Source organism: Vigna unguiculata, chromosome 5, assembly GCF_037176805.1.
Source record: "Vigna unguiculata cultivar grain cowpea cultivar isolate G323 ecotype 2 chromosome 5, ASM3717680v1, whole genome shotgun sequence".
NCBI lineage: Eukaryota > Viridiplantae > Streptophyta > Magnoliopsida > Fabales > Fabaceae > Vigna > Vigna unguiculata.
Window position 1 is genome coordinate 22,007,699 of NC_140796.1, and position 26,565 is coordinate 22,034,263.

The following is a 26,565-nucleotide window of genomic DNA, read 5'->3' on the forward strand; positions in this document are numbered from 1 at the left end:
CTCAAAATCTGTAAATCTAAAAGTATCGAAAAACAAAACTAAGCAAAAAAACCACATTTCTAATTTTAATATAAATCCAACAAACAAAATAAAAAAATAGCAACACAAATATAAAGAAAAACATACTAAACAGAAATGAGGATGAAAAGATCGATACATACGAACAACATGATATTCAAATAATGTAATCTGCCAAAATCCTAAAAAAAAGACTATAGATTAGAAGAAATCAAAGAGAGGCAATAGAAGTCACATAGGGATAAAACAAAGAAAGTAGAATCAAGATTGGTTATACAAAAATAAAGATAACTAATCATTCTCTTTTTTGTAAACAAAATTATAGTTTACCAAAAAAGAGTTTTAACTCATAAAATATCATTTTTAATACCACTAAAAATTAACAATACACTAATAATAATTTAATTAAATATCATTCTCACATATAAACTTATAATTAATTTAATAAAACTATATTATTAATAAATTATTCTTTTTGAGACTTTTTTCTTAAACATAATTTTATAATTAATTTAATAGATATATATTAATATAAAAAAAATTTAAGCTTTTTTTTCTCTAAAATATAATATTATAATTAATTTAATATAAAAATTATTAGTAGTAATAATTTTTTTTCAAAACCTTCTTTATTAAGACATAAAACGAATGTATTATTTACTTTATTCTTGAGCTCATCGTATTATTAGGATCAAACTCTAATAAAAAAGCAAGCGCAGATCCATGATCCACGTGTGTAAAATCTGTCTTCCTTTTGAGTTTTCTTTGTTTTGCATATTTTATTTTAGACTTCGGAAGAATAATGTAATAATGTATTTTGGAATTGCTATGATTTTTTATTAATAGAATGTGTATAACTTAACTTTCAGCTTTTGTTGACAAACCATCACTCCTACATACTCAATAATTAAGAAATATTTCCTCCGAAAAAGCAGAAGAAAAGTTTAATACATGGCTACTCTTATTAAAATATTTTTTCTTTATTATACGGGGTCCAGAAAAAAATTTAATTGAAAGAAACTGACTAAAGAACATTTTCACCGTCTTCATTTCATAGATTGGAATCTCTCCGTAAATTGAGAGAAGAAAACATAAATATAAATATATGTAAAAATCTGAAACAGTTTTAAGATAACGAAGAAAGAAATAATATTATTTAAAAATTGCTAATAGAAAATAAAAAGTAAAATAACAAAAAAATGCGATACGAATTGTAAGTCCATTTTTCAATTTCTAAGTGTATGGGTCTCGCCTTTACGTAGGTCCACGGTCAATCCACTAGGGGGACTCCAATACTTTGCCCAGTCTCCTCACAATCTCACTTTACTCTTTTTCAGAAAAATAGTTTCTCTCCTATCTCTCTCTACGAAAGCAGAAGCTCTACTAGGGCATATAGAACCTTCCACCCTCAAGCTAGCTTAGCTTGTTTTACTACCAAGTAAGTTACTCCTTGAATCTGTTGTAGCCTTCTTCCCCCTTTCTCCTGTTGGGTGATTTTGTTGCGTTTGGGGTTCATCCTCTTACTCTCGTTTTGGGTTCTGGGGTTTCTATTTCAGCTCACCATCTTAGTCCGTGGAGCTATTGTGCCTAGGTTGCGTTCTTTGAGTTGTTGCTCCTTTTCTTGTGACTAAAAAGGTAAGGGAAGCTAGGTTTTAACTGTTTTAAGGCATTTCTCCATGTTTTTGGTTTGATTGAATACCTTGGATGCTTGAAGGATGTTTGGGTCGTATGAAACTGGTTTGTTTGTGTTCTGGTATGTTATTTTTGGGTATGTGTTTTTGCTGCATGCGCGTAACAGTGGCAAGTACTGTCATTCTCGCCCAAGCGAGCTCGTCTCGCCTAGGCGAGAGTAGCTGAGACTCGCCTAGGTTCTGCTCGAGCACCTCGCCCAGGCGAAGGGCTCTTGTTTTGAGCGACGCATTGTCTCGCTCAAGCGAGAGTGACTCGCCCAAGCGAGCTCTCGAAGAAACCTGGTGTTCTTTGCTCGTGTTCTCGTTTAGACGAGGAATCTGTGTTTTGGGCGAAGAGCGATCTCGCCCAGGCAAGATGGGCCCGCTTAGGCGAGGACTCGCAGAGTGCTCACTGTACTACTGTTTCAAGTCTCGCTCAAGCGAGAATGCCTAGCTTAGGTGAGATCGTTGATGTCGCCTGGGCGAAGGCTTTTAGCCTAAGCGAGAATAATGCGAAATTTCATTTTTTTTATTTCATGTTTCTGTTGTGGCTGAATATTATTGTGAATATGCATGTGTTATTGGATTTGTATGAAATGAAAGTAGCATGTTTGGATTAATGTATGGCTTGGAAATGTTGGATGGTGGTATTGTGGCATGAGAATTGGATGCATGAGATAAAGGTGATGGTTGGTATGAGAGACATGAAATTGGTATGAGCAGTGGCGGAACTTGAAGAAAATATGTAGGGGTGCCAAATTAGATGTTTTATAGATAATTTTTTTAATTAAAAAAATTATTTTCTTTATTTAAATCATGCAATTCAAACTTTTCAATTTTTAATTTTCTTAATTTGTTGAATTCACATAAATGAGTATTCTAATTTTTATTTCAATTCAAGAGTATTCAACTAATTTATTGTATGCAGTTGAAAATACAAAATATCAACATTTTATAATGTTAGGTTATAGTAATTTGAGAAAATATAATTAGGGTTCATGCCAATTTCATACCAAAAATTCCTAAAATCATAGTTAGGGTTCATACTAATTTGGGGAAACTTAATTTGGGAGAAAAATCATAATGGAAGAATCATAAATCTAACATAGATATATCATATTAGGATACTTATTCATGAGATCGTGTGAGTATGCATATTTGTCATCTTTGTTCTCCAATTTCTTTTTCCTAATCTGTCTTTCTTTTATTTCATACCTTTTTATGACTTGTTGTGGATAAACCTTATAATGATATAAAACCTTAATCTCTTTAATCCAGTTATTAATCCATCAAATTAATTTTTATTTTACTTTTTAAACAATATATATATATATATATATATAACTTAATAAAAGTAATAAAAATTATATATATATATATATATATATATATATATATATATATATATATATATATATATATATATATATATATATATATATATATATATATATATATAATTAAGAGTTTGGGGGAGCCATGGCTCCCTTTTGTCCCAACCAAGGTCCGTCATTGGGTATGAGATAGGCGTAATTCCATGAGTCTCATGGGGAGATCTCATGGTGGTGTGTAGTTTATATAATTAAGATAAGGATAAGGATCGCATCCCGAAACTCTAAAGGATCAGTGAGTCTCATGTAGAGCAAACTGACCCAAGTGATGAGAGTAGCGGGATGCCCTAGTCTTTGGTAGGATAATGACCTTAAATGCTTAAAGGCTAACCTTGTGTGTGGTAGGGTGAAACCCATTGGCAATGGCTCTGGAGAGTAGTAGAGGCCACCATAAGTGCAAGCGTCCAGGGAATCTGATCTTATTATATTTATCCGGATAATGGAGTCATAATGTCCTGCTTGCTTGCCATAACATGATTCAGTGTGCCTAATGTGTTGTATACTTGGAATTGTTTTAAGTACTTGTTATAATATGTTCAAATGATTTTACACTACTTATCCTTTCATTTTCGTGTTTGTGCTTGTCTTTCTTTTTCTTTTGCGATGATCACCTCTTGGTGGGAGCAAATGAGAGAAACATTCAAGGTGAGTTTGGTGGTAGTAGTGGTGTAGCTTAGAGTATCCTGTTTTTGGTGGCTCTTATGAGCAGTTTCACGACCATGGGGCCTTTTTGTAATAGTTGTCCTAGTGGCAACCCCTTTTGCAAACTGTTATACTGTCAACTTTTAGATTCTATTTTGTTCATGGCATGGTAGTATGCCTAAGCTTCCTTTTCCAATACTCTTACAGATGACTGTATCAATTAATTTTTTTATGCTTCCTGTTCATCTGATTGCTCCTTTAATATTATAATTTAGTGATACTTTATTGAGTAGATTTATTCTATTTAAATGGGATGTCACATAAATTATTCCAATATTGTTCGATTACTTAAACTAAACATATCAAATTATTAAATAATATAATTCTTTTATGAAAAAATATTCTAGAAGACGAATTATTTGAAAGGCTATTTGATTTATATTAAATATGTGTTATTTTTCTATCATAATAAAAATTAAGAAAATTATTATTATATTTATGAAATTAAATATAATTAATTTTAATAATTTTATTATAAATATTATTTATCCATTTTATACGTAGTTTTATAATTAAAAATCGGTTAAGTTTATAAAAATGATGAAATTGAAAAAAAAAAGACTAAATTTAAACAAATGATAAAATTATTAAACTAAATATTTTAATTTAAAATAATTTTTAATTAAAAATAAATTTGGAAAATAAATATGAGTACCAAAAAGAAAATAAGGTACACATATTTACGAGTTCCTTTCGAGAAATAAGACGACTATGGAGTATTTATTTTTATTTTAAATAAGCTTATTAAGATTAATGTATTATATAAAATAATTTATTTTAAAATAAATAAACTACAATTAGAATATTGAAAAGTGTATTAACAGGTTTAAACCTTCTAAATATAAGTTATATAAATTATATTTGAAAATAAAACATTGTAACATGCAGGAACCGATCCACGGCAAACCCATTGCGCTAGGATTAGGGTTTAAGTTCCATTTCCTTAGTTAAAACCCCAGAAAAAGAGACCGCCAAAAACCCTACACCCGCCATGACACGCTTGTCCCGGTCCTCCGCACCGCGCCTCCTTTACGCGCTCTGCTCCACCGCGTCGAAGTCACCGGCGGCGTTCCTCCTGGGCGGCTCCTTCCAGCTCCGGCACTTTTCTGCCGGTAACGCGGCGCGTGCGAAGTCGGAGAAGGATCCATGGTGGAAAGAATCAATGGAGCGGCTCCGCAACATCGGTATCTCGGCGCACATCGACTCCGGGAAGACGACACTGACGGAGCGGGTTCTTTACTACACGGGTCGGATCCACGAGATCCACGAGGTTAGGGGCAGGGACGGCGTTGGCGCCAAAATGGACTCTATGGACCTGGAGAGGGAGAAGGGAATCACAATTCAGTCTGCTGCCACATACTGCACTTGGAAGGACTATAAGGTTTGACTTTTTTGCTGTATACGTCGCCGTCTGTTGGATTGAAGTAATTAAATAAAGTTTGGGGAGTTGGCTGTGCTATTTGATTTCTAATTGAATTGAATTGGATTGAAATTTGAGGTGTTGTTAGTAAGGTTTTGAAGAAATGGTGGGAATTTGGATTATATGGTCGCAAGGGTCTGGTTGGACATATTTTTCCATTAGGACTTAGAAAAAAAATTAAATTAGTTTCTAGTAGGGTCAATTTAGCTTATGCATAAGCTAATTTGTTGAAGTTCTCACATATATCTTCTTTCAATTTTAATTTTTAACTTGTGGAATAAGCTAATTTTAGCTTATGAAGAAGTTAATTTCTTCTTTTTTTTTTGTTAGAAGTCCTTATATGTAAAAATATTTATACCGTCATTCAATTACAGATTGTATAGCGGTGTTGACTTTTACAATAACTAATGGTTTAAGATTCTGATTGGTTGAAAGACTTTAAAAAGGATTATAGTGACAATGTGTATAATTTAAGTTTTTTTTTTTTCATTTCTAATAAAATTGGAAGAGATGAAAGAGTATGTGACGTTAGCTGAGTTCAAATTGAATCGAATTTGAACTAATGGGAAACAACAAATATTAAAGGAGAATTTAGATTTATCCATTAGAGTGCTGCTGTTGCTACTAATTTTATTATCAGTATTAATTATTATGATTACTTATTGAGTTTTAATCAATTTTTATGTGGTGGTAGTGAGGTTATGGAGTAACAGGAATCAGAGTTTGGAATTTGGCTGTTGTTGTTATTATCAATATCAGTGTTAGTTGTGGTTATGATTATTGATTACTTATGAAAAATAAGATTGAAAAGTTACTCTGTCTCCTGTCGTGCATGATTAAAATGGGTGGGGAATATAGTGAAACCGAAAATTGGTGTCAAAATAAAGCGAATTGTATCTTGAAGTCAATCAGAAATGTTGAAAATTTGATGGACAACTTGTTTTTCTTGCTTGTAGTTTGCCTATAAGGTAACTGATCTATTCTTCTAGGCATTTGAGAAAATGTATTTTTTTTTCTTTGTCTTGCATATAATTTATATTTTATATCTTGGGTAATGTGTTGTTGCAGATTAACATTATTGACACACCTGGTCATGTTGATTTTACCATTGAGGTTGAAAGGGCTTTGCGTGTCCTTGATGGTGCCATTCTCGTTCTTTGTAGTGTTGGCGGGGTGCAAAGTCAGTCCATTACTGTTGATCGGCAAATGAGAAGATATGATGTTCCAAGACTTGCATTTATCAATAAACTTGATCGGATGGGAGCAGATCCATGGAAAGTGTTAAATCAGGTGTGATTGAGATTTATGGAAGGCATTGTAGACAACACTATCTTTGTTTATGTGCCATGTACACAATTTTAGTTATTCTCCTTGTTAGGGGTACGAATTGATTATATTAAAGATATGCTTTGATTACATTAAATTGGTAGATATGATTTGATAGAGAAATATCTTACCAAGTATCTCCAATTATTTGATATTGAATTTTGTTCATCATTTATTGTATCCCTTTTTCTTTCTAAATAAGAATACCCATGTCTGTACCCAACGCATCGAATTCAATATATTTCTTCTCGGTCTCTCTTCTCAACATGGTACCAGAGTGGTACCATCCTCCTTGACCTATATCCTTCCAACACCCCTTTTACTGTTCCAGTGGCCTTTGAGAAAGTGGGTATTTTAATAAAGTTGGTTTTCAAATTCTCTCAAAGGTGTTTCTTTATAAACATTGGTCATGATTGAAAATCATCTATGACTCTATTTTTATACGCAGAGGCTATCCTATCTTAATATTGATTTTAGCATTATGCAAGTCAAACTTTTAGTTTTATGATTTATTGACCTCTAGATTTATTTTATACTAAACCTGTGCATTTTAAAAATTCTCTCTGCCTTATTTAGATTTAAAATTGTTACCTTTTTGAGACCATTTTTTGTTTTATTTTTTATTTTTTATTTTTCAGGCTAGATCTAAGCTTCGACATCATAGTGCTGCAATGCAAGTTCCAATAGGTTTAGAAGAAGATTTTAAGGGACTTGTTGATCTTGTGCAGTTAAAGGCCTACTATTTTCATGGTTCAAGTGGGTAAGTTTCAAAACCTTCTGCATTTTTTGTTCCTATGAAGAAGTCTCCTCTTGCATTCTTGTTTTACTTACACTACTGTTGCTTATTGCAGTGAAAAAGTTGTCTCTGAAGACGTGCCTGCGGATATGGAAGCATTGGTGGCAGAAAAAAGACGTGAACTTATAGAAACTGTTTCAGAAGTTGATGATAAACTTGCTGAAGCTTTTCTTGGCGATGAGACCATATCAGCTGCTGATCTTGAGGTGTGTAGAACAATTATTTTTTTCGTAGTAATTTTTGTTAAGTATTTGATTCATTGAGTTGCATGCATCATATTTATTCTACTAAGCTCTATCAGTTAGTTTCTTAGCCTGTTGTCTGAAAATATGGAGGACATGATGGCTTGAGCATCATAGATGTGCATAAAAAAAAATAAGGCATATATATATATATATATATATCTGTTAGCTTGTGATGGAGAAAAGGCATTATTTTAAAAGAATATCTATTCAGAGTCTCTATTTTCTCTTGATAAGTTTATCATGACACAGTTTAGTGCAGTCATCTGAAAACTATAGTAATATCTGTACATCAATGTTTTAGATTTGCCACTTGCTTTGCCCTTTGGTAAGAGTGAAACATGCTTTATTACAGCCAACAGTAGTACTACTCTCTCCTTTATCATTATCTGTGATAACAGAGTAAAGATGGGTAAGCGGGTATTCATGTATGGAGATAAATTTGAAAGGTTAACTAGGCATGAAAATGAAGTGGATTGACTTGATTACAAAGCCCCTAGTCTAGCGGGGAGCAAAAGTATTTATTTCCTAACATAAAGATAAGTCTAGGAAAAATAATAACAGGTTATTGATTTGAGCTACAAAAGTGACAGGTGTAGTGGTCAACATGCCTGCTTTGTGTTGGATATATTCATTATTCCAAGGGGCAGATGGGAGATCTTGTTAAGCAAGTTAGATGGGATAAATTTAGCACCCAAATATATATGGTAAATTTTGAGTCAGGTAGAATACGTAGAAGTTGACTCATTTGTTTTGAAAAAATATTTCACTGTAGCTGAGACATGCAGCTATTCTCACTTTTGTCTTGCAATTTCCCCCCTCATACATATCTCTCAAAGTCAAAGTATTGTGATCTTTTAATTTCTTATGTTTTATTTCTTTATAAAATTTATAAATGCATCAAATTTTAGTTCTAGAAATTATTATTTATACACACATTATCAAATTTTAAACTTGTCATTTAATTTATACATATCTCTATCTCCAAATACACACACACACACACATATATATATATATATATATATATATATATATATATATTATCTTCTAGAAATATTTAGTGTTACATACAGCATATGTTAGCCTCTATCCCTGACATCCTCCCTCAACGTTTTATTTTTGAATGGTTTCACTATTGTCACTTTATATCTTTTTGTGCGTAGGAAGCAGTTCGTAGGGCTACCATAGCGCAGAAATTTATACCCGTATTCATGGGTAGTGCTTTCAAAAACAAGGTAATCATTGAATTACTTTCCATTTGTGTTTTTTTTCCTCTGTAAAATGATGGAAGTAATTGCTTTCAGTTTGTATATTGATGCATAGTCATTACCTTTATTATTCCCAACCCTTTATCTAGTTAATGCAGTGATATTTTTTTCCCCATAAGTTTACTTAATGTTATGATTTTGGTGTAATTTAGTTTGGGTCTGTGTATTATGTTTGTAATTGAGGACTTGTTTTGGGAAAACAACTTAATTAAGGGCGTATAGATTAAGTGCATATCATATAAGTACTTATACATAAGTTGTTTATATAATTGAAAAGGAAATATCTAAGAGAAACTGATGTGATATATTTTATTATTTCTATCTAGTATAAATATGAATGCAAAGGAGCCTTTATAAAAAGCTACCCTTGAAAGAAAAAAGACGAAAACACCCTAGACAGATTTACCAAAGGGGACCGCTGGAAATAACAAAGCAGAGAGAGAAACAGTGTAACAAAAAGACAGATAGATAAAATAAATTCTCTTATTTTCTTTTATTCTAATATATTCTAATAAAATAGAGTACAACTTTTTTCATGTAAGTTATAAGTTGTTTCCATTAACTATTCTGGGTAGCTTATTGAATTAAGCTAAAATTTAACTTGTTGACATATCATAAGCTATTTTATATGTTTTCCCAAATGCTTACACTAGTAATTATGTCACGAGTCCTAATAAGTTGCAAGTAAGCTCTTTCAAATGCACCTTGAATCCATCTGAAGCTGTCTTGCCAGCAACCTAGTGTGATACACATTCAACTACCATAGTGGTGAGTGTGTATATATGATCCATCATAAATGTCATGTTACATTGGGCTTTTTGGGTCTGATAACATTTTGGACCAAAGCCTAACTTAAATTCTGATTACCTTATGACCTTAATAATTAATAATATAATTTTTTAAATTAGCTATCATATAAGTCATTCCCTTGCAGTGGTTTTGTAGTGGAATTTTTTACTTATGTAGTCACATTACAATATCCTCCTCATTTCTGAGCATCTCTGATCTCTTATCTATTTCACTTTTGAAAGCTGGGAATATATATATTTTTCTTTATAAGGGCTTTGTTCCAGAAATTCTGACATTTTTTTTTTTATTTGCGTTCTGTTAATATTTCCCCCTTTGCATTTATCGTGCTAACACAAGTGCTATGTTGCTTGTATTGCCCTTTTATTATGTAACACAACGAACATTCTTTATGCTTTCTTAAATTGATACTCAATATTGATTGTGTAAATGATAATATTTTAATTATCTATGCATCCAGGAAAGTGGCCTTGCTCTCAATTCCCATGCATTCAAGATTTCATCCTACTCGTTTGTTGTTAGTGTTATTACCTTCTATCTCATATTTTTTATTTTCTGTTGCTGGTACAGGGGGTGCAGCCACTTCTGGATGGTGTACTTAGCTATTTGCCATGTCCAATTGAAGTTAGTAATTATGCCCTTGACCAAACTAAGAATGAAGAGAAGGTACCTGATTCATTGAAAATTGATCTGTCCTGGTTTAATAGAATGTAGTTATTGTGATTGTCATATATTTCATTTTAAGTTTTAAATTAAAGGCCATATTTTTGAATCATGAATTATAGATGTAATATTGAAATGATAAAATTTGGTTTGAATTTGTTCTATGTAATTAAATGTAACTCCATTCAAATAGTGAAAAAGTATCAATAGTGACATAATCATGCATGCATGTGATCTTTAAGAAAAATAACATAATGCAGGCAGTGTAATATTTTTTGTAACTAGCCAGGAAGAAATGCAACACCAAAATAAAAATTGTCATGACCAAGATTATATCATGGTAATAGTCAAATTGCTTTAGAATTTGAAAATATAACTCACTGTCTTTTAAAAGAAGACCAAATTAGAAACCTTTTAAAAGAAGACTAGTCTGATTCATGCAAACTCATCTGGAGATATACAGTCATATTGGTTTGTGATATGCATGCATGTTTCGGTTACTCTTTTTTATCTTGCTAGTTATCGAGTCATTGTAATTTTCTATTCTTGTTTAGGTTGAGTTGGCTGGAAATCCTGATGGGCCACTTGTGGCATTGGCTTTCAAGTTGGAGGAAGGGCGGTTTGGTCAGTTAACATATCTAAGGTACTTGTCACATTTGGAGGCTGTTAACCCATTTCAAACTATTTTTCAGCTTATCTTTTGTTTTCAATTTATGTTAACCTACATTATATATAAGTAATTGTCCGTTTTTTTTTTGGCTGAAGAATATATGAGGGTGTAATTCGGAAGGGTGATTTTATTGTTAATGTTAACACTGGCAAGAAAATCAAGGTAATTTTATAGCTCTTCACAGCTTGAACATTTTTTTGTCTTCATCACGAGTGTTTTGCCCTATGGATCTGAATTTCTATGTTCTATATTCATGTTATGTTTTTTTCTCTCCTCGTGTTCATTTTCCAAAATAGGTACAAGCCCGTTGAATATTTTATTCAAGATAGTTTTTTGAAGACCATTCTACAATAGTGTTAGTTCAAATCTTTTCTGTTGTTTTAAAATTAATTTAGTTTAATTTTAAAGGAAACCCTGTTGGTTCATGGTTTTAAATCTCAAAGACTAAGTGCATGGATTCAAACTTTTACTAGATACTGTCATACTAGCATTATGGACTAAGTTTTGAAGGAACTTATCCTACATTAAAAGGTATTTTATTGAATTTAGCCACTCATCTTACAATGAACCTCCCTGTATCTTCTTGTTGGAGGATGTTTAGATCTATCTTCCTCCTTTTCTTGGATTGGTTTTTTTGCACATCCAAAGACACCGAATTAATAGGTGGTCTGTATTAGAGATCCTTAAAAAACTAAAAAGTGCAACAAAGATTGGCCTGGTCTTAGTTTTTATTAGCCAAGTATAAGGCAGGACACAGAACAAAATGCTGCACAGTATCTCTTTAGTCAAGATCAGGTGTCATCGAACTTGTTGGTGACTGCCACAACAAGGCGGTGGCAAATTGGTTTTTGGGTGGTGGTCCATGGCCCTCTTCACATAATGGTGTCATGGAATGGCCACTTTTCCTGGTTTTCTTTTATTCTTCTTTTCTTTTATGCTTTTTTCCTCTTCTTTTTTCTTATTTATCTTCTCTCTTATTTTCCGGTAGTTTTCTTTTTTCTGTTGTTTTTTATCTTCTATTTTTATGTATGTTCTTTTGAATTTTCATTTTCATTTTTTCTGTTTTTTCTTTTCAATTTTTCTTTACTCTTCTCTGTTTTCTTCTTCTCTACTTTTCTTTCTGTTTTTTTTTTCTCTTTTCTATTTTTCTCCACTCTTTTCTGTTTTCTTTTTCTCTTTCAGTTTGTTTTTCACCTTTTCTGTCTTCTTTTTTATGGTATTCAACCATTTGTTTTCCTTTTAGTTCAACAAAACCCTAAATCTAATGGCAACAACTGAACACGCCAGTTCAAGACCATCTAATAGAAATGACAGGGTTGGAAATATTGTCATCCTTCGGATGAATAAACCTAAACACTACAATTTGTAATAATTGTGAAAAGTTTATGTATGGAGGAATTACACGAGCCAAAGAACATCTAATGGAAAAAAAGGATAATGTTGCACGTTGTCCCAAAGCTCCAGAAAATGTTAGAGAAGAACTCTGGAAATTAGTTACGGAGACTGCATTTTAGTTATCTAATGGCAAACTGGATTTTACTTATTTATTTACACACAAAAACATATATATATATATATATATTTATATTTATATATATATATATATGTATATATGTATATATATACATATATGTATATACACACACAGGGATAGATAGGATAGATAGATAGATAGATAGATATATTCTTTTTTTTTGGTTTGCAATGCTTCTGCCATAACCTATTATTGCATCTGATATATTTTCATAAAGGATTTTTTAGTAACCATAAAGGATATTTTAGTTACCGATATTGATAACGCTGGTGTAATTTCTCTTTTCCTGTATTGTATTCCAAGATTATTGTGAATTTGTGTCTGAATCCTTTCTTTTATCTAATGTAGGTTCCACGCTTGGTTCGGATGCATTCCAATGAGATGGAGGTTTGTTTTCAGAGTTTCGGTAGTCCTATTATGTTGGTTCCACGCTTAGTTTTTTTATTTTTTTATTTATTGAGCATAAACTGGTGGGGTTTTTTCTCATGGCTATATACTTCTGAAGAATTTGAATATATTCAGTTATTGTATGCCAATTTCTATGAACTTCTAATTGGGTTTTCTAACTATCTGTAGGACATTCAAGAGGCTCATGCTGGGCAAATAGTTGCTGTATTTGGTGTTGATTGTGCATCAGGTTATTCTTTTATCTTTGGTTTAACCTATATATATCTAGATTGCTGAAAAATTCCAAAATGTTTACTACTATTAATCGATTAATAGTTATTAAATTATCAAATATTAAATTTGATAATCATTTTCACTATGACCTTTGAGTACAATCACCCTGTGTATCTGCCCGTCAGCAGAATGATAAAAACCACTTTCTTTATGCCACTCCATTAATTCTTTTTGTCTCGTTTTATTTTCTTTTTTTGTGGGGATCTATTGTTTACATCATTTAATGTCAGTTAGTAGTGCTATTTTTTTAACTAAATTTTCTAGTGCTTTCTGGATTATATAAGCTGAAGATTTGTTGTTGTAGCAGTCACTTTCCATTTATTATTAATTTCTGGCTGTATTTTTGCTTCATTTTGAGTATATATTTCCTTAATATTTGTCTTGGTTATCAGGAGATACTTTTACTGATGGTTCAGTTAAGTACACAATGACTTCCATGAATGTTCCTGAGCCAGTGATGTCGTTAGCCGTTCAGCCAGTCTCTAAAGATTCTGGAGGCCAAGTGAGTAGAGTATTTTATCACATGATTGGAGTTTTATCACATGATTTATTACATGATTGACTTTCCCCTTGAATTGCTTACAGTTTTCAAAAGCTTTGAACCGCTTCCAAAAGGAAGATCCTACATTTCGTGTTGGCTTGGACCCAGAGAGCGGGCAGGTGATTTTTAATTATTTTATGATTGTCTTTGGAGTAGCAATGACATTATTCTCATGTTGGTATTAGTAAACTTCTGTTGTTAGACAATCATTTCTGGAATGGGAGAATTGCATTTAGACATCTATGTTGAACGCATCAGGAGAGAGTATAAGGTACCATTTTCTCCACATTGTTTTCTCGTTGATGCTTTGCAAATATTTGCTTCTTCTGCTGTTTAATTCATCTGTCTTTACCTAAGGTTGATGCTTCAGTTGGAAAGCCCCGTGTTAACTTCAGAGAAACTGTTACTCAACGTGCTGAATTTGACTATCTGCATAAAAAGCAAAGTGGAGGGCAAGGACAATATGGACGGGTTATTGGGTAAGTATTGACTGTTCATTCCTGTTTTATTTTCTGAAAGTATTATCTTTGCTTCAAGATAAATTTATGTGCACACGTTTGGCTAGCACTCCATATTCCCCCCACTTCTAACATCTTGTGCATTTGAACATTGAACTCTTCTTGGCTAAATATATGAGTAGTATTCTTTTTCTCACATAGGACCTTGAAGATTCTTTGTTCTTTTTTCATGTGCTCATTAAAATCATAAAATAGTTATTCATGGATTATAAATTTTAAACAAAAATTTCCCAGTCAACTTTGTACCTGTGTAACAAAGCACCCACCCTTAGTTCCTTGCAGATTAAGTTCACTCTTAGCTTCTCTGTGGTGCTTGTCTATTTTTGAGTGATTTCTCGGTTGGATTTTCGGAAAATGTCAGGCTGTGCTCACTTGGTGTTGATTTTCTATTTATCTTGCATTAAGATAGTCAAACTATAGGAAAGAGAGAGACATTAAGTTGAAATCTTACGTTTTGAGACACAATGGATGCTTTATTTATATTGAGAAAAAAGGTATCAATAAATATAATAAATAGAAGATATTTGATATCCTCTAATAGTAAAGATATGATATGAGAATAAATAAAAATGTCTAATATATATATATATATATATACACACACACACACACACACACACATATATATAATCTAGATACGTTTGATTATGCAGGATCTGCTCCTTGTTTCTATAATTATAGCAAAGATATCAGGAAAATGTCTCATACTGAGTTCATGCGCTCCTTTCTCCTTTCTTGGTTAAAGCTGTGAAAATAAAAGGATAATACACAATTGGAGGGTCTTAATAGATCCCTCTCGTAACCTTCTATTTATAATGATAAAAACCGATACAATGGAAGATGAAAGATCAAAAGACTATCCTAAATACCTAGGTACAACTCATAGAGTGCACTAGACTTATAAGTACAGCTGGAAGTAGTTCCCAACACACCACTCCCTATTTTAGACTTAATAATTACTCTAACATACATAAATTTAATAATTACAACAAAAGCCATCTCCTCTCATAAAAAAGCTTATGAATTAGTAGAGTCTTGATAAAGTATAACAATATATTTTTAACACATTTAGGCTCTTGTAATTCTTGCACTGACCCTGCATTGTATAAATAGGTTTTTTACACTGATATTTTTTTGAAGTGGTCTATTCCCACTTTTGCCTGGCTGCTTTAGTCTATGTTAATAAGGTTTTGGTGACTAAAATATTGTATCCTTGAAATTTGTTTGGGAGTTTGGATTTGTTAACGGGTTCACAAAATTCTTCAGTATATGGTTCAGGTGCTGGGTATGTGACCTTAACAAGTATTGGTATGAGGGGATATAGATAGTTGGTATGCAATTTTAATTTACAAATTGGAGATAACATTGAAAGTGCTGTACAGAGCTCTATAACACCAATCTTCAATTACCACTAAGTTAGAGAAAATAAAACTCAGCAGCATTTACTGTTCAACTTCCGTTTCCATCTTCTTTTACTATGCCTAGCCTAACCACTACCCTGCCTTACACCTTTCTCTTCCCACTGCTAGCTATCTTTCCTATTCATAAACAAATTAGTTCTCAATCTTTTCCACTCAAAGACTAATTTGGGCCCCTCGGTTGGTAAACAAACCTGAAATTGGTATGCACTAACCAATACATGGTTCTGTACTAACCTGAGCCGATTATGTTTCTACAATTTGGGCATTATTATAATTAAATTCCTTCCTGGTTTAACATCCAATACTTCTGTTTGGTGCTGTTTGTAGGAGTCTTGATCCTTTTATTCTGTATGTCATACTATGTCTATTGTCTTTCAATACATTACTGGCTTAGAAGGCAAAAGAAAAATGGTTTATGTTGGAAGTTCCACATCGATTAGAGATAAAGTCAATTTAGTGTATATATATGTGGGTACAAATCTCATAATACAAGCTGGTTTTGTGGGGTTGAGTTAGACTTAAGTCTACTTCTTAACATGGTATCAGAGCCATCGTTAAACTTTATCCTAGCGAGATTTGTTGTTTGTTGGACATATTGTTACCCATTAATGTCAAGTCCCACGCTCAAGATGTATATACCTCATGTGGGTGTGTTGGAAGTCCCACATCGACTAGAGATAAGTTTAATTTAGAGTATATATATGGGTGCAAAGCTCACCTTAAAGTCGGTTTTGTGAGGTTGAGTTAGGTTTAATGTCCACTTCTTAACAATCTAAAATGAGGCTGCTTAAATTGAAACTTGTAATCTTTTTTATGTATTTTTTTTAAGATGTTCAGTACAATACTTGTGATGTGAAGCTTGTGTAAATAGATTAATTTTTCATTCAGTAAGTTTATGAGCTGGCATGCCAAAATATTTATATATGATATACATAATGTGGTAAAATAATTCTTATGATAGTACACTGTCCTCAAGAATTTATTTTGGGAAATGTGGCCAAAAACTTGTGTCAATTGGGACTGTGTTGTAAACTATGTTCATGCTTGATATGAATTATTTCCTACTAGCTTGACACTTAATTCTATATTGTACATATTTTACCTTTTCCTTGTGAACTTTGAGTCTATATGATACGTGTGATATAATACTTAGACAAATCTGTGTTTCTGAGTAAATATAAAATATATTTTAGAGCACCTGCATGGAATTGGAAAATCTATTTATGGTGTTTTACATATGAACAGATTGATGATATATATGTTAACTCTTATAACTGTTCAATTTGATAGAAATTATTTGTGGTTCCACTTCTTCTCTGATCTCCCTCTATGTCTTGATGTGTATTCTATTCAACGTGTTTGCAGGTATATTGAACCACTTCCTGTAGGGTCATCAACTAAGTTTGAATTTGAAAACTTGCTTGTTGGTCAAGCTATTCCATCAAATTTTATCCCCGCAATTGAGAAGGGTTTCAAAGAAGCTGCCAATTCGTGAGTAAAATGTTAATGTTTGCTTAATCATGTATTTTAAGGTCTAATTTCAAAGATAATTTTTGTGATTTGTCATGTAGTGTGTTATCTGTCCTCTATCAAATGACAATCTACATTTTTGTTTGGTTTATACAATTTGGTATGTCTTGTATGATTAATTTTATATTTGTTACGGCAACTCAATTTCTCTCTTCCACACAGTGGTGCCTTAATTGGACATCCAGTTGAAAATCTTCGAGTTGTCTTGATAGATGGTGCTGCTCATGCTGTTGATTCCAGTGAACTTGCATTTAAGATGGCTTCTATCTATGCTTTTAGACAGGTCCTTTTATTTCTGTTATCCAGAGTTCTTTTCCTAAATAACAATTCACACATTCTCCTTGTAATCATCTGTTGATTCATTCACATGCGATGGTCTAAATCTTTGATAATTCATTGTTATATTTTTAACAGTGTTATGCAGCTTCCAGACCGGTTATTTTAGAACCTGTTATGCTTGTTGAGCTGAAAGTACCAACAGAATTTCAGGGAGCCGTTGCTGGTGACCTCAACAAGTGAGTTTATACTTTTTTAAATGGATATTGTAGTAACATTTCAGAATTCTGACATACTTTTATAACTCATGTAAAGGAGAAAAGGTGTGATTGTGGGAAATGATCAGGAAGGAGATGATTCTGTCATCACTGCTCATGTAAGTGCCTCACAAGTTTCTTAATAATATTTTAACTTTTAAGTACTTTGTAGTTAGCTATGGTTGACCAATGGAGAAACAACAATAGCCGTGTCCCACTAGATGAGTACATGGACACATTCTCAGGAATATTATTCACCATGAGATTTCTTTTAATAATTTCATCTACTGTCCTTGATTGCATTTATCTCTTTTCACATGATGCAATGTAATAAGTATTTAAATTGCAAGGACAAAGAAACCAGAAATTGAGAACTGAATGCACTGATCCAGTTTAATTGAAAACAAGAAAATACAGAAGGATAGGAATATCCAACTGCCCAGAGCCAAGCTCCTAAGAAGCAATCACAATGGTCCCCCTCCAAAATGACCATCCCCTTCCCCCCTTTCTTCTCTCTCTTCTAACCAACTTATTCTTCCTAGTGTGCCACGTCATTCTTCCTAGACCGTTTCCTCTCATACACCCTGCCCCACCTATTCTTACCATTCTCTTCTTGGATCATGGGCTCTTTAAACCCAATTGTATTTGGGTTTGTATCAATACCCTCTTCTTGAAATAGAGCCTTGTCCTCAAGGCTGAATTCCGGAAATTGGTTGTGGATGGTAATCGTATCCTCCCAAGTCGCTTCCTCAACATCTTGCCCCTTCCAATGTACCAATACTTGTGTTTTGGTCTCCCCCCCTTTTGTGTTGTTCCTAGTCGCCAATATAGCCTCTGGTATCATTAATTCGACTCTGTCATCCTCCAGCCCTTTGGGAAGATCCTTCTCTACCTTGTATTTTCCTACTGCCTTTTTTAATAGGGATACATGAAACACGGGATGAATTTTCGAAGATGGTGGTAATTTCAAACGATATGCCACCTCCCCTATCTTCTCCACAACCTCAAAAGGTCCATAATATTTAGCATTCAGCTTTGACTGCACTCTATTCATGACAAAATGTTGTCTGTTCTGTTTCAACTTCAAAAAGACGAAATCCCCCACAACAAAATGCCTCTCCTTACGATGCTTATTTGCTTGATTTCTCATCCTGTCCTATGAGATTTCAACTGCCTCAAAGCTTCATCTCTCTCTACAAGGTCTTTTTGGACAGCCTCCACTCTCACTTCCCCTTGAACCACTTGAACAATCTTGGGTGGTTGTCGACCATACACCGTTTCAAAAGGAGTCATTCCCGTAGATCCATGGTAAGTTGTGTTGAACCAAAACTCAGCCCAAGGCATCCAAATCACCCAAGTCTTAGGTTGATCAGTGATGAAACATCGTAAATACGTTTCAAGACACCTATTGGTTACTTCCGTTTGTCCATCCGTTTGAGGATGGTAGGCTGTGCTCATTTTCAGCTTGGTTCCCTGCATTTTAAAAATCTCTTTCCAAAATACACTCATAAATAAGGGGTCTCGATCACTCACAATGGAATTCGGAACTCCATGTAGCCGCACTACCTCCTTCACAAAAATTTCAGCAAGAGTCTTCGCGCTATAAGGATGTTTAAGAGGCACAAAATGACAGTATTTTGTCAATCGATCTACAACCACCAAGATTGCTTCAAACCCTTTTGATCTTGGTAATCCCGTGATGAAGTCAATACTAATGTCTTCCCAGACCCTCTCTGGAATTGGTAATGGCTGCAAAAGACCACTAGGGGCTGCTGTAATATATTTTTGTCTTTGGCACGTGTCACAAGCTTGAACATACTGTTGGACGTCTCTCTTCATTCCTTTCCAATACAAATTTGCTGCTATTCTTCTGTATGTACGATAGAACCCTGAATGACCACTTTGAGGAGTAGCATGAAACTCTTCCAAAAATTTCGGAATCCAAACAGATTTCTCCGAAATGACTAGGCGATTTTTATAATAAAGTACTCCTTGTTTATAAACAAATCCCGCACAGAACTTCTCGCCACGTCCTTGCTGCACTTCTTCAATTATTTTTTGCAACCTTTTATCTGCATGTACTTTAGTATTGAGCTCTTGCCAATCCAACCATACTGGGAAATAAATCATGTTGTTCAGCCCCATTTCATCTTTGCTACGAGACAAAGCATCAGCTCCTCGATTCTCTTTCCCTGGCTTATAAACTATCACAAAATTGTACCCCAAGAGTTTTGCCACCCAATTTTGCTGCCCTCCCGTTGTAATACGTTGTTGTAATAATTGTTTGAGACTTTTTTGATCAGAATACACAGTGAATTTCCGCCCCAACAGGTAAGGTCTCCAATGCTGTACTGCAAGTGCCACCGCCATCAATTCTCGTTCATATGCTGACTTAGTTAAGTTACGGGGACTCAACGCTTTGCTGTAGTAAGCAACAGGTCTCTTGTGCTGCATTAAGATAGCCCCAATTCCTGTCCCGGAAGCATCACACTCCAAAAAAAATTCGTCATTAAAGTTTGGTAATTGCAACACAGGTGCTGTAGTAATCCTCCTTTTAAGCTCCTCAAAAGCTTCTTGGGCCTTTTCATTCCACTTGAATCCATCCTTTTTTGTCAACTCCGTGAGGGACCTTGCTACCTTACCATAATCTTTAATGAATTTACGGTAATATCCCGTAAGCCCCAAAAACCCGTGGACTCCCTTCACATTCGTAGGGATAGGCCAATCAATAACACTACTCACTTTATTTGGGTCAACCGCAACTCCTTGTATCGATATAATATGACCCAAGTATTCGATACTTTCTTGCCCAAACGTGCACTTTTCCTTGTTCGCAAATAGCTTATTGGCCCTCAACGTACTCAACACCTTTTCCAGCAATTGCAAATGTTCTTCCCAGCCCTTACTATATATGAGTATATCATCAAAAAACACCAATACTCCTTTCCTTAGCCAATTGCGGAATACTTCATTCATAAGTGCTTGGAAAGTGGAAGGGGCATTCATAAGCCCAAACGGCATTACGAGATATTCGTAATGCCCCTCGTGTGTTCTAAAGGCTGTTTTCGGGATATCCTCCTTTCTCATCCGCACTTGATGGTAGCCCGAACGAAGATCCAATTTTGAGAAGAATTTGGCCCCATGTAATTCATCCAAAAGCTCTTCTATCACTGGAATAGGAAATTTGTCCGGTATCGTGGCCTTATTTAGTGCTCTATAATCCACACACATGCGCCACTTGTTGTTTTTCTTCTTTACTAAAATAACTGGGCTGGAATATGCACTTTGGCTATGCCTCACATGACCCACCTCCATTAATTCCCTCACTTGTTTCTCAATTTCATTTTTCTGGTGATAGGCATAACGGTACGGTCTCACGTTAATGGGACCTTGCCCTGGTTGAAGGTTGATACTATGTTCCTTCGCACGTACAGGTGGCAGCCCCTTGGGTTCATCAAACACCTACGCAAAATTCTGCAACACATCATTTAGCACACGTCTCTGTTCTTGGCTCAACCCATCTTTTTTTATTTCCCTTTTTTCCTTCAACAAGCCAAACATTGACACCAACAACGAATCTTCACGAGGTGCTCCTTTTAACACTCTCTCTCCTTGATCCGTTTTGACTCTCATAATCTGCCTTTTCCAATCCACCGTAGTTTCCCCTAATGTGGTCAACCAAGACATACCCAATACCATATCCATGTCCTCCAAATCGAAGAGAAAAGCATCAAGTACAAATTCCCCTTCATCGAATGTCACCCTCATTCCGCGACATACACCTTGAGTTTCAGATTTATGCCCGTCTCCCATCAAAATTTTCATGTGTTGCGTCCTTTCCCATTCCCAACCCAAGGCTTCAACCAACTTCCGTGAGATAAAGTTGTGGGTTGCTCCACTGTCTACTAGAAACATCATTGGGATTTCACCCACCTTTCCTCGCAACTTCATCGTTCGTGGTTGTTCCTCCTTCCCTTTCGTCATAGAGTACAAACTCAATGCAGTACATGCCCCTTCGACATCGTTAACGTCATCTGCAGTATCTTCTATTATCTTCTCTTCATTTTCTTCGCATTCGACTCGTATCTCCTCATCAATCATTATGACCCGAAGTTGTTTAACGAGACACTGATGGAGCGGTCCAAATGAACCTCCACACTTAAAACATAAACCTTTTTTCTTTCTTTCCAACAACTCCGGATAAGAAAGGTGACGAGCCCCTCTATCCTTGGGCCCATTTTTGCTGTTCTCACCCCCATCATTTTGTGCACTTGGGCTTGACCCTTTTCCTCCCCAACTTCCATTATTCTGCCATGGGCCGGTTTTACCCAACACATGAGAAACGGGTCGAGTTCCAAGTTGGGTCTTTCCCTCTCCACGTGTCTCACCTCTTCCCTGCCACCCCCTGCTCCTACCATAGATTTCTACGTCAATAGCACGAGCTACATTCATCATTCGTCCCCTGGAAAGAGGATTCGCAACATGTATACTTCGCATCCTTGCCCGGAGTTCGTCCTTCAATCCATGTGTAAAGTACGAGAAGTATTGCTCATCTTGCATACTAGGCACCTGAGCAATCAGACACTCGAAGTTTCGAATGTAATCCTCCATAACCCCAGTTTGCTTCAACGAGGTCAATTGATCATAAACACTTCCTTCTCCCCTTCCACCATACCTCTCCAATAACTCTCTCTTCAAGTCCTCCCATGACAGATTTTCATACTCATTTAACAGAGATTGAAAAAAATGTATCGTACCCCCTTCCATACAAAGTTGAGCAAGACTCACTCGAACAGCTTCTCGTGTCTCTTGAACGTTGAAATAAATTTCAGCCCTAGCAATCCACCCTGCTGGATCTTCCCCATAAAACGATGGTAACTCAATTTTCTTCATCGATTGACGAAATTCGTCCAAATCGTCTCCTTCGAGTTGTCTCAAACTTTGATTCCCACTGGACTTCACTGTTCCAGGTCTCGACTTTCCTTTTGTTACTGATCCCTGGCCTTCACCTTTTTCCTCAAATTCCTTCGAAAATGTTGACATGAGATTGAGCAGCTTCATCTGATTTTCAGCGGCCTCCTTACGTAACGTTTCCATTTGACTCTGGTTCTGCAATGATTGTGCAACAAGCTCCTCAACTACGGCTTTGAGCTTGGTTCTCAGTTGCTGGTTCTCCCTGAGCATTGTTTCTCTTCGGTGGCATTGTTTCCAGATAAAAGAATTATCCGGCAGGTCGGACCACTTAATAAGTATTTAAATTGCAAGGATAAAGAAACCAGAAATTGAGAACTGAATGCACTGATCCAGTTTAATTGAAAACAAGAAAATACAGAAGGATAGGAATATCCAACTGCCCAGAGCCAAGCTCCTAAGAAGCAACCACAATGGTCCCCCTCCAAAATGACCATCCCCTTCCCCCCTTTCTTCTCTCTCTTCTAACCAACTTATTCTTCCTAGTGTGCCACGTCATTCTTCCTAGACCGTTTCCTCTCATACACCCTGCCCCACCTATTCTTACCATTCTCATCTTGGATCATGGGCTCTTTAAACCCAATTGTATTTGGGTCTGTATCACAATGCGATCTACTATCCTTATTTGTCCCTTTAGTCTCCTTTGCACAACTTTAATCTATTTTTCATCATCTTTTCTTTGATAAGTCTCACAGCAACATCTATCATCAGATTCAATATTTTTCTTTCTTGTGTGGTCATACATCCATCTTAATATTCTGGTTTTTGCTACTTTCACTCTTGCGTACACTAGAAAGAACTTTTTGGAACTTAATTTATTCTGTGTTGTTCTTCTGAATGAGGATTTGTCCTGTTTTATCTAATCACATTTTAAACCATTAATACTATAAGTTCAGAATACTGATAATTTTTTTTTTGATAGTTTATTATCAGTAAAACTTGATCTTAGGACAGGGGCTTGACTTCAATATTTTCTTAGTTATCAAAATCTCATTCAATATCTTAGTAAAGCCAAATAATATTGTGTTTTCCTACATATTTTTAAACGTCAAGGGGAATATCACCAGGACTGATAGTTTTACCATTATCCATCCTCCTTAAGGTTTCTTTCCCTTCTCTATTTTGAATTCTACTATGGTAACCTAAGCATTTTTGGTCCTCTTGAATTTCTTACCCTTCAGTAGTAATACAAGCTGATTGTTGCTCATCAGCAAAAAGCTTATAAAAGTAGGTTTCCCATCTCTCTTTGGTATCATAATTTATAACCAATTTTTTCTTCATCCATAATACATTTTACTTGGTATCTCTTGATTTCCTATCCTATTTTTGTCAATGAATTCTGTTCCAGGATCTTGTTCTTCTCTCAACTTTTCTTTTCTTAATTTATTTTTTCATTTCTAGGCTTTGTAGACCTTAGTCAACTTTTGTTATTATTGCATTCATACAAGGCATTAACATGCTTCCTTTTGTGTTTTTACCTTTTCTTACACATTGATAAGCACCGCATTTGGGGAACCACACTCGAAAGCTTGTTATTAAGGGGTGGAGGGAGAATCAAGCACTTTAATACTTTATTGAATATCCCAAACTACTCAATCTGGGTACTTTCATCCCGTAATATCTAAGTCCTTATCATAGCACTCTCTGAAAAGCCAGTGTTCCAACAGTTTTCACTCTAACATCTAACTAGGTGACACTTCATTCACTAGTTGGTCAAAGCCTTCCGTATGTAGCCCTTTTTGAGATACCAACATGAACTTTGATAGATAAGCTCCCAAACACTTGGAGAGCCCACCCTCAAAAGATACCTTTTAAGGAGAGAGATCTAAACATTTGAGTAGTTCAACGAATATCCTATACTACCCGATGTGGGACTTGTGACTCCATAGTAACCAAGTCTCTGTCACATTTTCTCATTCTACCACATACACATGCATTGTTAGTCTTCATGGGTATGAATGTGTAACATGTTTTGGTGGCATCCAATATCACGTAAGACCCTGAAGCACGCATCAGGAAAATATGACTTTGGTTCTTGATGTGATTTTAGAGGATCCTCTGAAATTAAAATATGCCAACTAGCCGTGATAGTTTCTACCTTCTTGAAGCGTTGATTAATTAGTTGCTAGATCTTTAAACTACAGTTGAGAGCATACTCTAATGTTTAGATGCAATTATGGAGTTAACGGGGCCTTATAATCAATCTGCTTGTAAAATTGTTATTTCCGAAGATTGTACGTCTCCTTTGCCATGATTATTTACTGGTTTTATTTGTTATATTTTGTTTATAGCCATAACTTATTCATTTGTCATTGCTAAATAGGTTGCTGTTAATTATTTCAGGTCCCTCTAAACAATATGTTTGGGTACTCGACAGCTCTTCGTTCAATGACACAGGTGAATATGACGTCACTAGAGAATATTTCTTGTTTAAATGTTAATTTATATTTGATTTTTAATTTCCTGTTGGTTCTTTAATAACTGCAGGGTAAAGGTGAATTCACAATGGAGTACAAGGAACATTCACCAGTTTCTCATGATGTACAGACGCAATTGGTAAACACGTACAAGGGCAGCAAGGAAGCTGAATAACCAGCTTTTGTCGATGTGCACGGTCAAAATATTTATGACAACATCTATCCAAAAGGCTGGGGACAATAATATAGATAAGGTTTGTATCATTTTATTTGGCTCAACCAATTTTGGAAAGCAAATAAAAGTTGCTGTAATTGTGATCGGGTAGTTAAATGGTAGCTTCAATACACAAGTTACACAAGATCGTATTTATAGATGAAGATGCTCGTATTTGAGCTATTAGATATGTAACTTTATGTTCATTACCACACTTCCATTCCATTCCCGAATTTTGTACCTAAGTTACTGATTTGGTTTTAGGGAAGGTAGGCTTTTGATTGATGGGTTGGAGGGGAACGGGACAAGTGGGGTGGGGATCCCAGGAAAACCGTTTTACCGGTGATTTATTTAGAGTCTGGCTTTTAATTTTATTTTTAATGTTTAAGTAAGAAGTTCAAATGTTTGGTTTGATTAAATTTATTATTAGTATTTTTATTATTATAAATTGCTTTTATACAATTTATTTATTCTTTTCACTTGTAAGCAAGCCGGCTGAAATTTTATTATTTTATTATATCGTAAGTTTGTTGAATTTGTTCTGATATTTGCTTGTGAAACAACCTGTAATGACATTTAACATCACAGAATGAGGATTTTTATTTAGTGTAGGATTATTTCTAGAAAGGTCTTCTTTTTGAACCGAGAAAATTGTTGTTAGGTGTAGTGGTCTAAATTTAACAAATCAGGAAACTTGGCCATTTTTTCATTTTTTATCGGTTGCAGACTGAGACTCCCAGTGTTGGAAGAAAGTTGTTCTCACTCACTTCCATTTGTTAAGCTCAGTTTTTCGAGTTATTGCTAGGTTGTTGATTTAGACTTGGTGATTTTGGTTTTGTATTTTATCGTGACTATTTTAACTCTTGCTTTTATTTTGCTTCTCATGTTTCCATTTCTGTAAGGTTTATCGACTCTATTTAAATTAAATTTTCCATTTTAGTGTGTGGAATATAATATTTTAGTCGGTCACCCTGAACGTAAATAGAACAACTTGGTAGGGAAAATGTGAATCTCTTTGGTTGGCTCTTTTCCACGCGGGATTAGGAAATAACAAATATCCAATAAAATCATATGTGCATGAGTAAAGTTTCTTTTCACAATTTCCCCTCAAGCAAAATTTATTATATTATTAAATGTTAAATACCGCAATAGAGGATAATGGAACTGGCAAATACAATTATATGCAAAGTTACCCATTTTAAGTAATGTAATCATATTAATAATGATTA

General features: G+C 34.5%; 1 protein-coding gene across 1 annotated transcript; it reads left to right on the forward strand.

The window, feature by feature from the left end:
• Positions 1-4,661: 4,661 nt before the first annotated feature.
• Positions 4,662-25,755, forward strand: LOC114184984 (elongation factor G-1, mitochondrial). Its single transcript, XM_028072434.2, has 20 exons — positions 4,662-5,162; positions 6,270-6,491; positions 7,166-7,287; positions 7,379-7,529; positions 8,732-8,803; positions 10,214-10,309; positions 10,861-10,949; positions 11,072-11,138; positions 12,859-12,897; positions 13,087-13,147; positions 13,584-13,693; positions 13,777-13,851; positions 13,935-14,003; positions 14,090-14,211; positions 17,037-17,162; positions 17,364-17,484; positions 17,616-17,716; positions 17,793-17,853; positions 25,049-25,102; positions 25,193-25,755. Exons 1-20 carry the CDS (start codon positions 4,773-4,775, stop codon positions 25,295-25,297), a joined length of 2,253 nt encoding a protein of 750 aa, XP_027928235.1. The 5' UTR covers positions 4,662-4,772; the 3' UTR covers positions 25,298-25,755.
• The last annotated feature ends 810 nt before the right edge of the window (positions 25,756-26,565 follow it).